This window comes from Dipodomys merriami, unplaced genomic scaffold (genome assembly GCF_024711535.1).
Source record: "Dipodomys merriami isolate MVZ:Mamm:240054 unplaced genomic scaffold, mDipMer1.0.p SCAF_7, whole genome shotgun sequence".
Taxonomy (NCBI): domain Eukaryota; kingdom Metazoa; phylum Chordata; class Mammalia; order Rodentia; family Heteromyidae; genus Dipodomys; species Dipodomys merriami.
The window spans coordinates 49,839,071-49,852,608 of NW_027206290.1; the positions used below are offsets into that span (position 1 = coordinate 49,839,071).

The window sequence follows — 13,538 nt, forward strand, 5'->3', positions numbered from 1 at the left end:
GACCCTTATCTCTAATCAACCACCAAAAAGCTGGAAGTAGAGCTGTGGATCAAGAAGTAGAATGCTAGTCTTGAACAATAACAAAAAAAAAGTTAAAGGATAGCGCTTGACCCAAGTTCAGGACCCAAGATGGGCACCCACATGCGCGCGCACGCACGCGTGCACACACACACACACACACACACACGCACGCACACACATGCACACACACAGATACACACAATAAAGGAGTTAGAATAAATCAATTTTCTTTTTCCTTGTGCTGGTACTGGGACTTTAACTGACAGCCTGTGTTCTTCCTTAGCTTTTTCACTCAAGGCTGGTGCTCTAACATTTGAGCACACCTCCACTACTTATCTATGGACTTTTTAACAGTTCCATAAATTTCAACTTTGAGAGTTCATGAGAACTCTAAGAGAAGTCAATAAACTCATGGTATAACTGACCAGTCCAAAACCTAATAGTCTTCCCTCTCTAACAACCTCCCTCAAAAAAAAAAAAAAAAAAAAAAAAAGGTCTGGAGGCCTAAAGCTATGTATTATGAATCCCTTTAGAGAAAAATATCCTTCTAGTTACAACTGCATTCCCCTATGAAGAAAAATTGGCAGCTGAAACTAGTGGTCAGAGGAAACATGCAGATATGCAGAGGTCACCGACAAGATTGAGTGCCTAGCTCTAGTAGACCTTCAGTAAATGATTGTTGATTGCTGAATTCCCTCATAAGACTGACACATGGGAATGAGTCAGTGGCACTGGAGTGGATTGGTGGTAGAAGCCAGAGAGGAATACAAAGGCAGAATGGTTGGAGAAAAACAGATGCAGAGAAGGAAGCAGGCAATGGCTCTGAAATATCCTTGTTGCTATGGACAGTGTATGTCCCTCACCAACATGTTGAAATCCTTATCTTCAATGTGTTATTAAGAAGTAGGGTCTTAGTCAGGTGCCAGTGGCTCACACTTGTAACCCTAGCTCTTCAGAAAACTTGAGATCTGAGGATCACAGTTTGAAGCCAGTTCAGGTAGGAAAGGTGGACTCTTATCTCCAATTAACCACACACACACACAAAGCCAAGTGGAGCTGTAGCTCAAATGGTAGAGTGCTAGCTGTGAGAAAAAAAAACTCAGGAGCAGTGCCCAAGCCCTGAGTTCAAGCTCCAGGATGAGCAAACACACGTGCGCACACACACACACACACACACACAGGATGAGCAAACACACGCACACACACACACACAGAGCAGTTAGGCTTTAGAGGTAGAAATTTTTTAATGATGGCCTTGTTTTTTTTTAAAGAGCTATTTTTTCTCTTCCTGCTGTTTACCATGTGAAGATATGATGGCCACCTTAAACCAGAAGACCCTAAAGGCCTTTGATCTTGAACTTCTAGTCTATAGAAGTGTGAGAAATACATTTCTAAGCCACACAGTCAATAGAAACTATTAGATCTGAACTAAGACACTTTCTTTCAATAAAAGTCCCCCTCCTCTTTTGGGACAATCCTGAGGGCCTTTCTAGGCAGTTGATCTACCATGCCATGACTCCAGCCAGTTGTTTGAGATAGTCTCATTTCCTGACTTAGACATGCTTCTGGACTAGAATCAGGCTATTTTTTTTTTTTTTTTTTTTGCTAAAAATGGCAGTTGTGAGGACAAGTATGCATCACTATGCCCACTTTCTTCCTTAGAGATAGAATCTTGTGGACTGGTTGGCTTGGAACTGTGATCCTCCAAATCTAAGCCTTCTACATGACTGACATGACAGGTTGAAGCTACTGTAACTCAGCTGTTGGTTGAGAAACTTTTGCATGTATGCCCAGACTGCCCTCACACTGCAATCCTCCCAGTCTCAACCTCCCAAGTAGCTAGGATTATAAAAAAGGAACCATTTGCACCTGGCCAAGTTACCCCTTAAAGGATAAAATCACTAGGTCTAGAGGTGTTCAGTGGTATAGCATGTATTTTGCATGCCTGAATGTTTAGATTTATCCCCAGCCCCCCTGCTCATGCTCCCCCCGCCCCCGAAAAAAAAAAAACAACTTACATCCACTTAGATTACCACCTCTTTTTAAGGATAGGGCTAAATTATCTATCTGATTTTTCAAATTTACAATCATCACAGAACTTAGAAGGGAGAGGGAAAGAGATAAAGAACATATGATGAAGTAGGGAGAAACAGAGTATGTATGGGTGCAGATTATGCAGGCTCTTGAAGGTCATGAACAAAGTCATTAGTTTTAAAAAGAGAGGCTGTATTATCTAACATATTTTAAAATAAGGATCCCTCTGGTTGTTCTGTGAATAAGCCATAGGAATAAACATGGAAACACAGTTTAACAGAAGGGAGGTACATGTGTTTACTAAAAGACAGACACAAAACTTTTTATAGTAACTTTATTCATAATGACCACAAACTGGAAACAATCCAAATTTCCATCAACATTAGAATGGATAAACTGTGGTACAGTCATACAATGGAATATGACACAGAGTCAAAAAATGAACTGCTGCTACAACATGGATTACTCTTGTAGACATATGTTGAACAAGACACAAAAGAGTGCATGTAATTATTTTACTTACAGTTTTAAAACAGGCAAAACTTATGGTGATAGAAGTCAGAATAGCAGTTATCTTTGTATGAGAGGTGTAAGGGCACCTACTGGGGCAACAGAATTATCTTCTACCTTGGTCTGGTTGATGCATTCATGGGTGTACATAAAAATCCAGAGTACACATGCAATGTCTCTAAACTTTAATCTCAATGGAAAAACAAACCAAAATTAAATATAAGGAAATTATATAACTAGGGCGATAAAATCATGTCAATCAGTATTGTCTGGGTTTTTCTGCCCTTGAACTTTGGGTGTGGCCATGTGCTTTAAGGGTCTAGAAGTTATTTCCCTAATTTTTTTATTTCTCAAGGTAAGCAGCATACTTTGATGGTATCTGCTTGTCAGCCTGAGCCCCAGAAGGACAATTTAGATTAGTGAAGTCTTTTTTCTGCAGAAGGGTCACAAAGTAAATTTTAGGTGGGACAAAACACTGTCAAAACTAATCAACTTTGCCACTATGGGGCAAAAGCAGCCAAAAACAGTTCATAAATACACAATAGTGAACTTGATTTGGAGAAATGTGAAGCAGGATGGAGTTGTCAGGCAACCCCTTCCTAGAACAAAATCTGTAGTCAAGCTGCAAAGTGTTTGCACACTAAAAATTTGTAGTTGTTATCCCATCACAACATGATAAATTAGTTTTCCATCCATAAAAGAAGTAAAATAACAGAATCTACTGTCTCAGTGATCAGCTGACAGGCATTCATGAAAATGCCACTGGAGGATAAGGAAATAACTTACATAGGGTAATTCATTAAGGAGAGGTTAAACTGTTACTTGAGATGATGAAAGCAGGTAATCTACCCTTTATGAAAGAAAATCAATTTTGCTGTTGGCTGCATTAGATAATATGAAGAGATGAACCCAGACAGTAATGGGCCAGTTTACAAATAGAAACAAAAAAGAATAGAGAATTTATAAAGTCAAGTACTACTCAAAAGGAGGCAACTTTTCACTTACAAGACAAAAATGAGAAATCCTTTAACTCCAAGGTTCACTAAAACCTAGCTTTGCAACAAGAATAAAATCAATGGATGACTAAGATACCTCTGTCAAGATCTCTGAGTTAAGGCTGTGACACCAGTTAAATCCCGTAAAGTGGGGAAAAAGGCTTCAGGAAAGAAACAGAGTCTGGTTCTCCTACTTAAGACTGAAAGTTTCCACTGACCCAGAGATTAAGTTCAGAGAGACATGGGAACAAAAAAAGCAAAGAAATAAGCAAATCTAAAAATGCATGTTAAATAGATACTATTTTGGGGTTGTCTCCTGTGCGAGGTGATGAGGGCATTCTGCAGGTATGAAAATAAGAGAACTGACCAGAAGGGCTGTTGTTCTTCTAATTATTTTGTTAAATTTACTTACTTTTAAATTCCAGAAGAGCCAAAAATCATCTGTAAAGGAAAGTAGAAAGTAAATAGCAAGGCATTTTCTCCTAGGGTTGATGCCTACAAAAGGAAAAACGGATGTTAGCTCTTATGAGGTATTGTCTTTTTCTAATACTCAAGTATTTTCTTAGTTCAATCTAAGTAGTTGTCCAGTGTTTCACCTCTATACGTAGGTGCCTTTGGAAAAAAATTAAGACTTTATGTCATGGATATACTTAATATTACAGTGTAGATTTATGTGAGTACACCTGGTTTGAATGCTGACTACTCATTATGGTTACTAGGGAAAATTGCAATCTCAGTTTGTTTCTTAACAACGTTCACATATTTAAACCACATGCTAAGTACTGCACAAAATTCTGGAAATACAACAATGAGGTCCCTAGTCACAAAGAAGCTTCATTTTTAATTGCAAATATGTAGCTAACATCTATCAGCCAACAGGCAGAATGACTGTGAAGGTCAAATGAGTCTGTGAAAAGAGATTCAAAGATTAGAAAACACTACACAAATATTTATCTGCCCAAACATTTACTGGAATGCCAGGCACTGTGCTAAGCACTAGATATATAATAGTGAGCAAGGCTTACATTGGTCCCCTGCTCTTATAAAGCTTACACCTAACAGTAATCAATTAGCAGTAACAAGTGTTAAAAGTATGGCTGGGGAAGCACAGGGGACTTAGGGAGTGTATGGTCAGGGCATGTAACCTAGAAGCTTCTGTGATCAAATAGAATGTAAACTGAGATCTGAAAGATGAACAGAAATTTGCACTGTATTCTAAGATAATGGTGAAAGCAGCACGGTAGTATGACCAGAGTGACTCAAATTTTTAGCTTGGGTCAGGGCAACTAGATGGCTGGCAGTGATGCCATTTTACTGAAGAAAAGGAAAATTAGAGGGAGAGTAGTTTTGGGGACAAGATATTGATGTGTTATGGTGAGTATAAGACAACAAAGTGGATTTATGTTAGCAATTAGACATAGGATTTAGCAAAAATCTTAAAAGGAGATATGAATTTGGGAGCATCTTCATACAGACAGTAACTCAAGCCGTGGAAGGAGAAGAGATCAGCTAGAGAGGCAATGGGAGACAAAGCAAGGAAGATTAATCAGGCACCCAGAAAAAAAAAGAGAAAAGTTAAAACAACTCTTCTAAGATATACATAAGAGGTTCCAGAAAATAAGACTGAGAAAGTCTAACTGCAGCAAGAATATCCTCGAAGCTAAAGTAATCAAGTATTTGAAGAAGCATAAGAATATTGACAAAATCGTATGAGCTTGGTAGAACAGTGTAATGGCACTATGGAAGAGTGAGAAAGCCATTTTTCAAGAAAACTGATGAGAATGGGAGATACAGGAAAGTAACTGTAAGGACACAGATTTTAAAAAGTGGCACTTAACTATATTCACCAATACCACAGGACCAGTAACAACTATATATTTATAAAAAAGAAAAAGAAAAAGAGACTGCCATGCAGCTACAGAATTACTTAATACAGGAAACAGTAAAACACTTTTTTTTTTTTTTTTTTACAAACAAGACTAGTTATAGCAAATTCTCAATTACTGAGGGTCAGTTTTTAAAATCCTTGGTTTATATCTTCCCCCACCTCACTCAGTGACTATATAATGCGAACTAATTTTATTATCACCTTAAGCAAAACATACTACAACTTCACAAAATATACACAATTTCAGTATTTGGGGAACTAAGATTAGAAAGCAGAAGCAGCTTTCAGTTCTTCCAATTTTTCTCTCAAGTAATAAAGCATTTGCTGCAAAAGACAATACACAAAGCTATTGGAAAATTACCGGTAGACTTTTCTGTTCAGTTTTCACTGTGCAGACATTTAAGTTTACTCTTTGCTAACCATGATAGCTGGTCAAAACCACTTCTTTTTCTGCCTTAATTATGTTGAACAGGACAGAACCTTTTAATCTGATTCAGTATTAATTACTGACTTATTAATGCTTTTGTGAGCTACTGGAACTTATAAATATCTTTAATGCACTCCATCAGCCAAATGGGGAATGCCTACCAAATATACCATCAGCTTCTACCGGTAATTTGCCCTGTCCCTTGAAATAAGATAATGTACAATGGAGGGAGTCTACTGGCACTTTGGGAGGGATAATTCTTCATAGTACCAGGATATCCTGTGCACTGCAGTAGGAAAGGATCTTAAGTGCCAGCAGAACCCTCTAGTAAATATGACAACCAAAAAGGTGACCCTATACATTTTCCAGAATTCTCTGGAAGGGTACTGTTTCTGGTTGAGAACCACTGATCCAACTTTGGCTTAGGTTCTTACAGACAGCATTTACTTAGTCTACTTAAGACATGCCAGTTCCTTCTAAATTCCTGTTTGTATCCTGGTTCCTTGAATTTGCTGGATATGTGAAAACAGAATAAGCTGTACTACTCAAGATAGAATTTAGTAGCACAAGAGTTTCAAATTGTGCATGAGGATCTTTGAGTTACAGATTGGGTCTGTTTTTTACATCAGTTTTAGATATTGGGCTTTACTGTAAGACTGCCTTTTCACAGAATAAATCTGAGAAGTACTGTTGTAGATATCTTGCTAAAGAATTACTGAAATCTGTGAATAAGGCTGCATCTTGGGATGTGAATATTCATACTTGTTGCACTGTCTTAATTACTGAATGTGTAGCAAAGTTCTAAATTCTAGAATAAATCCATTTCCAGCAGCTAACAAAATCTGACATTGTATCATTTTAAAATAAATGGTTTCCATTAAACACATTTTTTAAATAAAGTATTAACACTCATGCAGATAAAACAAATAGGAAAGTATCTCACAACTCCTGAAGTACAACAATCTTTTCCTCACCCTTTGATTAGGCCAATCTTCTGTCTAGAATGAAGAAAAAGAATTACTAACTGCCAATCAAGATTCTATACTTACCATAGTTCTTTGATAATATATTGGCTGATAAAACAGCCTCCAGTTGTGAAAAATCCAGGGGAAAGCCCCAATAGTTGGTTATTCTTATCTCCAAATTGTAGGAAGCCTCCTAAATCTGCAATTTAAAAATAATTCTTGCTCCCCTGGCTAAGTTTTGATTACCTCCTCCATTAGTAATATCACTGGGATGGGAGAAGCTAAGAGGGAGAAAACTGGTCAGTATTTACCTCAGACTCAGATATATATGTTTTAAAAAAATAGTCTCAAAACATTTTGTTAAAATACCTCCACTGTATCTAAGTTGTTCCTTTTCAGAAAACACACGAACTTGCTACATGAATATCTGCAAATTGGTTCAAACACACACTTATGGAGTTGATCGTTTCAGACTATATCAGAATTTTTAACACTTTGTTAAGAGCTAAAATTTTTGGCATGTATCTTCTGAACACCTTAAAACTACGCTTCTAACTCACAGTATCAATACTAAACTTACTGAAAATCAATTATACCATAAAAACAAGGACTTTGCCATTAAACTAAGTTTTTAAAAAAGGTGGAATTCTCATGTTTCAGTCCCACGCTGCCAGATAAGATGGAAAAAGGCAACTTTCAGAAGGACTTGAATTGTGATCTATTTGGACATCTTGTAGTAAACTCAGTGTTTTCCAACAGTCCAAATTAGTAACTTGAAAAAAAATCAAATTTTTGCTTTTAAAATTGAATTCTTGTTTCACTGTTGTACTACAAAGGTTTATGGACTTGCTTCACTTCTTTCTCTCACAAGGTCATCCCAGCCGGGATCCATTTCAGTTGTGGCGACTCGAAACAGGGCTTGGAGATGCTCATCTGTCAATGGCTGGCTCAGTGTGTGTTGGTTTCTCGTCAAATATGAGAAAGCCTTTTCACATATTTGGCTACTGTCAAACAAGGATGCCACCTTATAGGCAACGCCTTTGATAATTGGGTAAGATTCAGCAGACAGTCCCGCATAGAACTGCCCCAAGTCTTTGACTCTGTATTCATTCCAAAGATCAGTGTTTGCCTGAAGCTTGGTTAACTCCACTCTTACTGAAATAGGTGCATATTCAGGCTTGAAGTTAAATGGATTTGAAAACAGTTCTAAGTCCTTTTTAATGAATCTGAGGTCCTTAAAATGTCTCTCAAAATCTTTTTGTAGGCGGCAAATCACCATTTGATACCGGTCGGGGTCAAATATTCTGTGATCTTCCTTGAACTGATGTCTAAGCTCATCAACAACTTTGCTGAAGGCAGGAAAGTCTGTTAGATTATCTTCCTCCATATGCCGGTGCAATAAATTCAGCTTACCCTCAAATGCACAAATGCGGTCAAAGGCAGCAGCAGCAAAGACTTTAGTAAGTTGCAATTCTTCACTCAGTTCTCGAAGGTAGTCCATAATATCCACCAAGAAGCCAAAGTCACAAAGCCACTGCTTGTCTGAGAAATGGACTGTTGTGGCTCCGACTGAAACCAAGAATGCTTCTATTTCTCTTCTCAGTGCAAATACTAGTTTTAAAGTTTTCCCTCTTCTGAGCCAATTGTTCAGACATCGTCCATTAACCCTTTCGCCATGCTCAGATTCAGACTCAGTTAGTAAAGGCTGAAACTCGGGTCGCCTCACTCCTCTGGTCTTGATCATCACTATCCACTCAGATATGGTATTTATGATCTGATTAACATCTACATCGTAAGAACTCAACAGTTCCAAGTGAAGAAATCCTGAATAGTGGATAACATTCCAACAGTTGGGGCTTACAGCCTTTTCTCTCATGTATGAGACCAGTCCTGAGTTCTCACCAATCATTCTTAAGGTATGGGTGGTGGTCAGTCCAACCATTCGCTGCAAGCTGAGCCCTGCTGTCTGCAGGGCCTCTAGAATTGCCGCCATGAGCGCCCCAACACTGAAGTGATGAGTCAGATTGATCATGGTCAGAAGATCTTCTTGCACCTCCAAGTCGTGGTCCACACCACGAATAAAGACCAGGAGGTAATTCTCATAGGCCACAAAAGCCTGATCGTCCAGTGCAAGAGAATAGGCTTTGAAGTTTCTGGCTCGGCTATAAAGCTGACTGCGTAGGTTGCTGTCAATGCTCAGAATCCTCTGCCTGGTAATCTCCGGAGACAAATCAATGCCTTCCAGAACGCCTATGTGATCCGGCAGCATCTCTCTCAGCAACACCTCCATGCACTGGTATACAAAGTCTCCCTCCGTCCAGCCGCGACCCCTCAAGGCTAGCAGGCGGCAGAGCCCGAGGCCTGCACGTATAGCTCTCTCCTCGGCAGTGAACGCAGCTGCCACCGACAAATCACCCTGACGCAGACGCTCCACCAGGGCCGCACGCTCCTCCTCCCCCACAAACCGCTCGTAGAATTCGTGCTCGGCCTCGTAGTGGCGCCTGACGTCGCGTTCTCGGGTGGAAGCGACAAGGCGGTGACATACCAGGCACAGGGCTCCGTCTCCCTCCGGGGGTTCCACCACCAAGTAACGCTGGGTCCACTCGGGCCGGAAAACGAGAGCTTCGTCGACTTCCATTCTAACCCTTTTGGGCGTCATCCACATTCTGCGGGAGGCCACAACAGCAGACCGACCTCGAGCAGGCCGCAAGACGAAGGGAGGAGCCGGACCAGCGCCAAGCACCTCCTCTGCTCTGCGCCAGATCACCCGAGCTCCGAACACCAGCCCCTGCCACAGCAACTCCCTTCCTATTGGCTGGAGATTTCGTATTCACTGAAACTCGTAGGCGTAAGCCAATAGAAAGAGCGATCGGCGAACTGTACCGCGCAAGCGCACAGTCTTATAACTTAGTGGACTGCAGCCCCTTTAAGGCGGGACAAGGAACCCCAGGAAGTCGGTTGTCGTAAAAGCCCAGAAACTTGAGTGATATTCCAGTCATCCAATCAATAGCTGCCACTGGAGGGTGGCGCAGGATAGCGTAAACCAGGACTGAAGGAAGAACGTGAGCACGAACAACTGAAATGATTGGCTGACAGCCTTCCTGGCGAAAAGCAGCCGTGACTTCAGCGCCTCCCGCGCCAAAATGGCGCTTGTTACGGGAATTATCCGGCGTTTGGACGAGACTGTGGTAAACCGCATTGCGGCGGGGGAAGTTATCCAGCGGCCGGCTAATGCCATAAAGGAGATGATTGAAAACTGGTACGGAGAGAATAGAGCTGAGGATCGCTTTAAAGGCTACGACTTAACGGGCCGCTGCTCGGCGTGGCGCGACCACGCCCCCTTGCCGGCGGGTACGGCGCATGCTCGCAGGGGCGGAGGCCGCAGGGACTCCGGGCGTCCTCCTCCCCGCACCCTTTCCCTTCCCTGTGCCGATTTTCCGCGCACTTTCTAGATTATTCCGAGGTCCGAGTGCACGTAGAAGGGTGGGCTTGGTATTGCTTGAATGGTGCCCTTAGCGAAGGCAGCTTTTTAACTTAAAAACTGCGGAAGATGTGAGATGAAGCACGTATAAACGTTGGTGTGTGTGGGGAACCATCTTTTTCAGCGAATACCATGCTAATCAGGTCCTCGCTTATTCGCTCCAGAAATAATCCACGCATAAAGGCACAGTTCCTTTTATTTAAATAAATCGTTTGAGTTTTAAGACAGGTGAATAATAGGTATTGGGGATTTAATTTCTGATGCCCATTAAGGCCAAATTAGTGACTCAGTTTTTTCAGGCCCCTTACTTTGGGGCACTGAAACGCCCCTGACGTCATGGGGCCTGCGTGATTCTGAAGCTTAGGACTGTCACGTGGAGGAACGCAGAAACGTGAAAAGAAAAAAAAAAAGGGTGAAGTGAAAAGAAAAAAAGAGTGTGGATTGCAAACCTCAGGGGGGGAAAATACCCAGATGCCTAAAAAGTATGTCCGTTTTTTTGGATTAAAATTGGTTTATGTTAAGGTAGTCGGTACATTGTTAGAAGAAAAAAAAAAAACCTTCCCATAGAAGAGTTTCAGGTTTAGAGGTTTGTTGGGAAAACAAGCCATTCAGAGTAATAGGATTGAAAGAACCGTGTGTCAGAAAGACCACAGATGGACAGAAAATGATTTAAAGCGTAGACAAAAGAAGAAGCAGGGAACCTGAGGGACATTTTTCTCCATTTGATTTGATGTAACTGTCATAGGCTGGCTTCTGTGTATACAGTATTTAGAATTAACTTGACAATAACTCTTAACACTCACATACGGATAAACAGAACATGAATCTAAAGAGCTAGTTAGACTGGGCGCCGGTGGCTCACGCCTGTAATACTAGTTACTCAGGAGGCTGAGATCTAAGGATCACAGTACGATTCCAGCCCCTTGTCTTATAAGAATTTTCTGTGAGGAATGTCCATAACTTCTCTTTTTCATGCAGGCCCAGGCTGAATTTGTTCTCTCCAGAATATGCACTATGCTTATAGTATTCCAGGAAATCACAAAAGACTTATTGGTCTCCTAACAAACTTTTTGCACTGATGTTTTTTCTTTCCTTCATCATTTAAAGAAAAGGTAATAATGATTTTTTAAAAGTACATTTATCAGAGTCACTTAGAAAACAGAGGCTGAATAAAGTTGAAATTATAGTAAAATTAGTTTGAAAAATGGTAATAAAGAGGTGTGCTAAAAGGACAAAGGAACCTACTTCCTACTTCCTTTTATTTATTTATTTTTTTTTGGTGCCAATACATGGCCTTGAACTCAGGTTCTCATGCTCTTGCTTCGCTTTTTTGCTCAAGACTGGTGCCCTACCACTTGAGCTGCGCTTGAGCCACTTGTAACTTTTTTTCCCCCCTGGTCCTGGGGCTTGAACTCAGGGCCTGGGCTCTGTCCCTGAGCCTCTCTGTGCTCAAGGCTAGTGCTCTACCACTTGAGCCACAGTTCCACTTCCAGCTTCTCCTGAGTAGTTTCTTGGAGATAAGTCTCACAGACTTTCCTGCCCAGGCTGGCTTTGAGCCCCAATCCTTAGTTCTCAACCTCCTGAGTAGTTAGCTAGAATTACAGGCCTGTGCCACCTGCACCTGACCACTTCTAGCTTTTTGCTACCAAATTAGAGATGAGGCTGGCCTCAAACCAAAATCCTCAGATCTCAGTCTTTTGAGTTCCTAGGATTACAGGTGCAAGCCACCAGCCTCTGGCTTAGATCCTACTCTAACTTTAGTTTTTTTGGGGGGTGCAGTTCTGGGGCTTGAACTCAGAGCCTGAGCGTTGTCCCTGAGCTTTGGTGCTCAAGGCTAGTGCTTGAGCTCCAAATTCTGTCTTTGTTTTGGTCCTTAATTGGAAATAAGAGTCTCACAGACTACTGCCTGGGCTGCCTTCAAACCTCCATCCTCTGTTCTCAACCTTCTGAATAACGAGGAGTAGAGGCATGAGCTATCAATGCCCAGCCTACTAGAACAGAAATAATGCTGAGTGTCCTGCTGGAAATGATCATTGTTCTGCCCCTCTCATATAATATTTAAATTCATACAATTACGACATTGAGCCTATAAGAAAAAGGAGCACAAATTAATCATAAACTCATCCATGTGTAGTTTGTTATTACTCCTTGGCTCTTTATTAATTAACTGTATATACTAGAATAGGTATAGACTGATAAAATATTTTCTCTATTTTCTAGTTTAGATGCAAAATCCACAAATATTCAAGTGGTTGTTAAAGAAGGAGGCCTGAAGTTGATTCAGATCCAAGACAATGGCACTGGTATTAGGGTAAGTAAAACCTCAGAGAAACAGGATATTTGTGTGCTTCAGGAAGAAAGTACGATGTTTGTGTGTTCTGTAGGAAAAGGCAGACCTTTTACTATTCTGATAACTGTAGATTTTTGTATATGGGAATTGCTGACTGAAAAATTCAACACCAACAGTCATTATATATTGTGTACATATTCTATGCTGGACATTTTATGGGATAGTAGTAAATAAAATGGATGGTGCTTCCATTTTAATAATGGGATAAAAGCAATAAACAGGCAGAAGATAAATAGCATGTCAAATAGCATGGGGAGTGGGGTGGGATGCAGTCTCAATGCTTGGAATGCTTTAATATGGATATGTTATTTAAGGGGAGTACTGATGGAGAGAAGGAGCCAGTCATGAGACTGTTAAAGGAAGAGTGTCCCAGGCAGGGAGAACAATAAAGGCAAAAGCCATGAAATAGAATCATATCTAAAATGTTTAAAGATCAGCAAGGAGGCCAGCGGGAAGAGCAAAAAAAGAGTAACAAGATAAAGTCTGAGAGAACATATTAGACCTCATGGATAATCTTTGGAATTAGTAAAATCTGTAGCTTTAACTGTGATTGTACTGAGATTGTACCACTTGAGGATACTGCTAGAGGGCTTTTTTTCCCCTCCCATCTCTAGGATGTGGAAGTTTGGGCCTTGTGCTGGCTAGGGAGGTACTCTACTGCTGAGCCACACTTCTAGCTTTTTTTGACTGGTTATTTTTTAGATAAATTCTTGCTTCTGGCCTAGGTGTAGGTTCTCTCTTCTGGCCAGGTGTGTGCCCAGAAGTGATTTGCCTATTTTAGACTTCCTGTCATGAGATAACAGGTGCATGGCATTGTACTCAACACTCAATTGAGAAGAGGGTCTTTTCTACCCAGGCTGGCTCAAA

General features: G+C 40.8%; 2 protein-coding genes across 4 annotated transcripts in view; one reads left to right on the forward strand and one right to left on the reverse strand.

The window, feature by feature from the left end:
* Positions 1–2,358: 2,358 nt before the first annotated feature.
* Positions 2,359–9,599, reverse strand: Epm2aip1 (EPM2A interacting protein 1). The gene has a single exon (XM_070006598.1). It carries the CDS (start codon positions 9,503–9,505, stop codon positions 7,679–7,681), a length of 1,827 nt encoding a protein of 608 aa, XP_069862699.1. The 5' UTR covers positions 9,506–9,599; the 3' UTR covers positions 2,359–7,678.
* A 92-nt stretch (positions 9,600–9,691) lies between these two features.
* Positions 9,692–13,538, forward strand: part of Mlh1 (mutL homolog 1) — a 53,794-nt gene continuing 49,947 nt past the window's right edge. Inside the window, exons 1-2 of one of the 3 annotated variants that reach the window (XM_070006589.1) lie at positions 9,692–10,099; positions 12,542–12,632. In XM_070006589.1, the coding sequence (XP_069862690.1) occupies positions 9,984–10,099; positions 12,542–12,632 (207 nt within the window). In that variant the 5' untranslated portion in view covers positions 9,692–9,983. Of the gene's footprint in view, positions 10,100–10,632; positions 10,804–12,541; positions 12,633–13,538 lie in introns of those variants that run through there. The other 2 variants (XM_070006590.1, XM_070006591.1) reach the window with 2 other exon arrangements.

What these genes read in the sequence shown, in the direction of transcription:
- Epm2aip1 (XM_070006598.1), bottom strand. Translation starts at nt 9,505, where the DNA reads ATGTGGATGACGCCCAAAAGGGTTAGAATGGAAGTCGACGAAGCTCTC.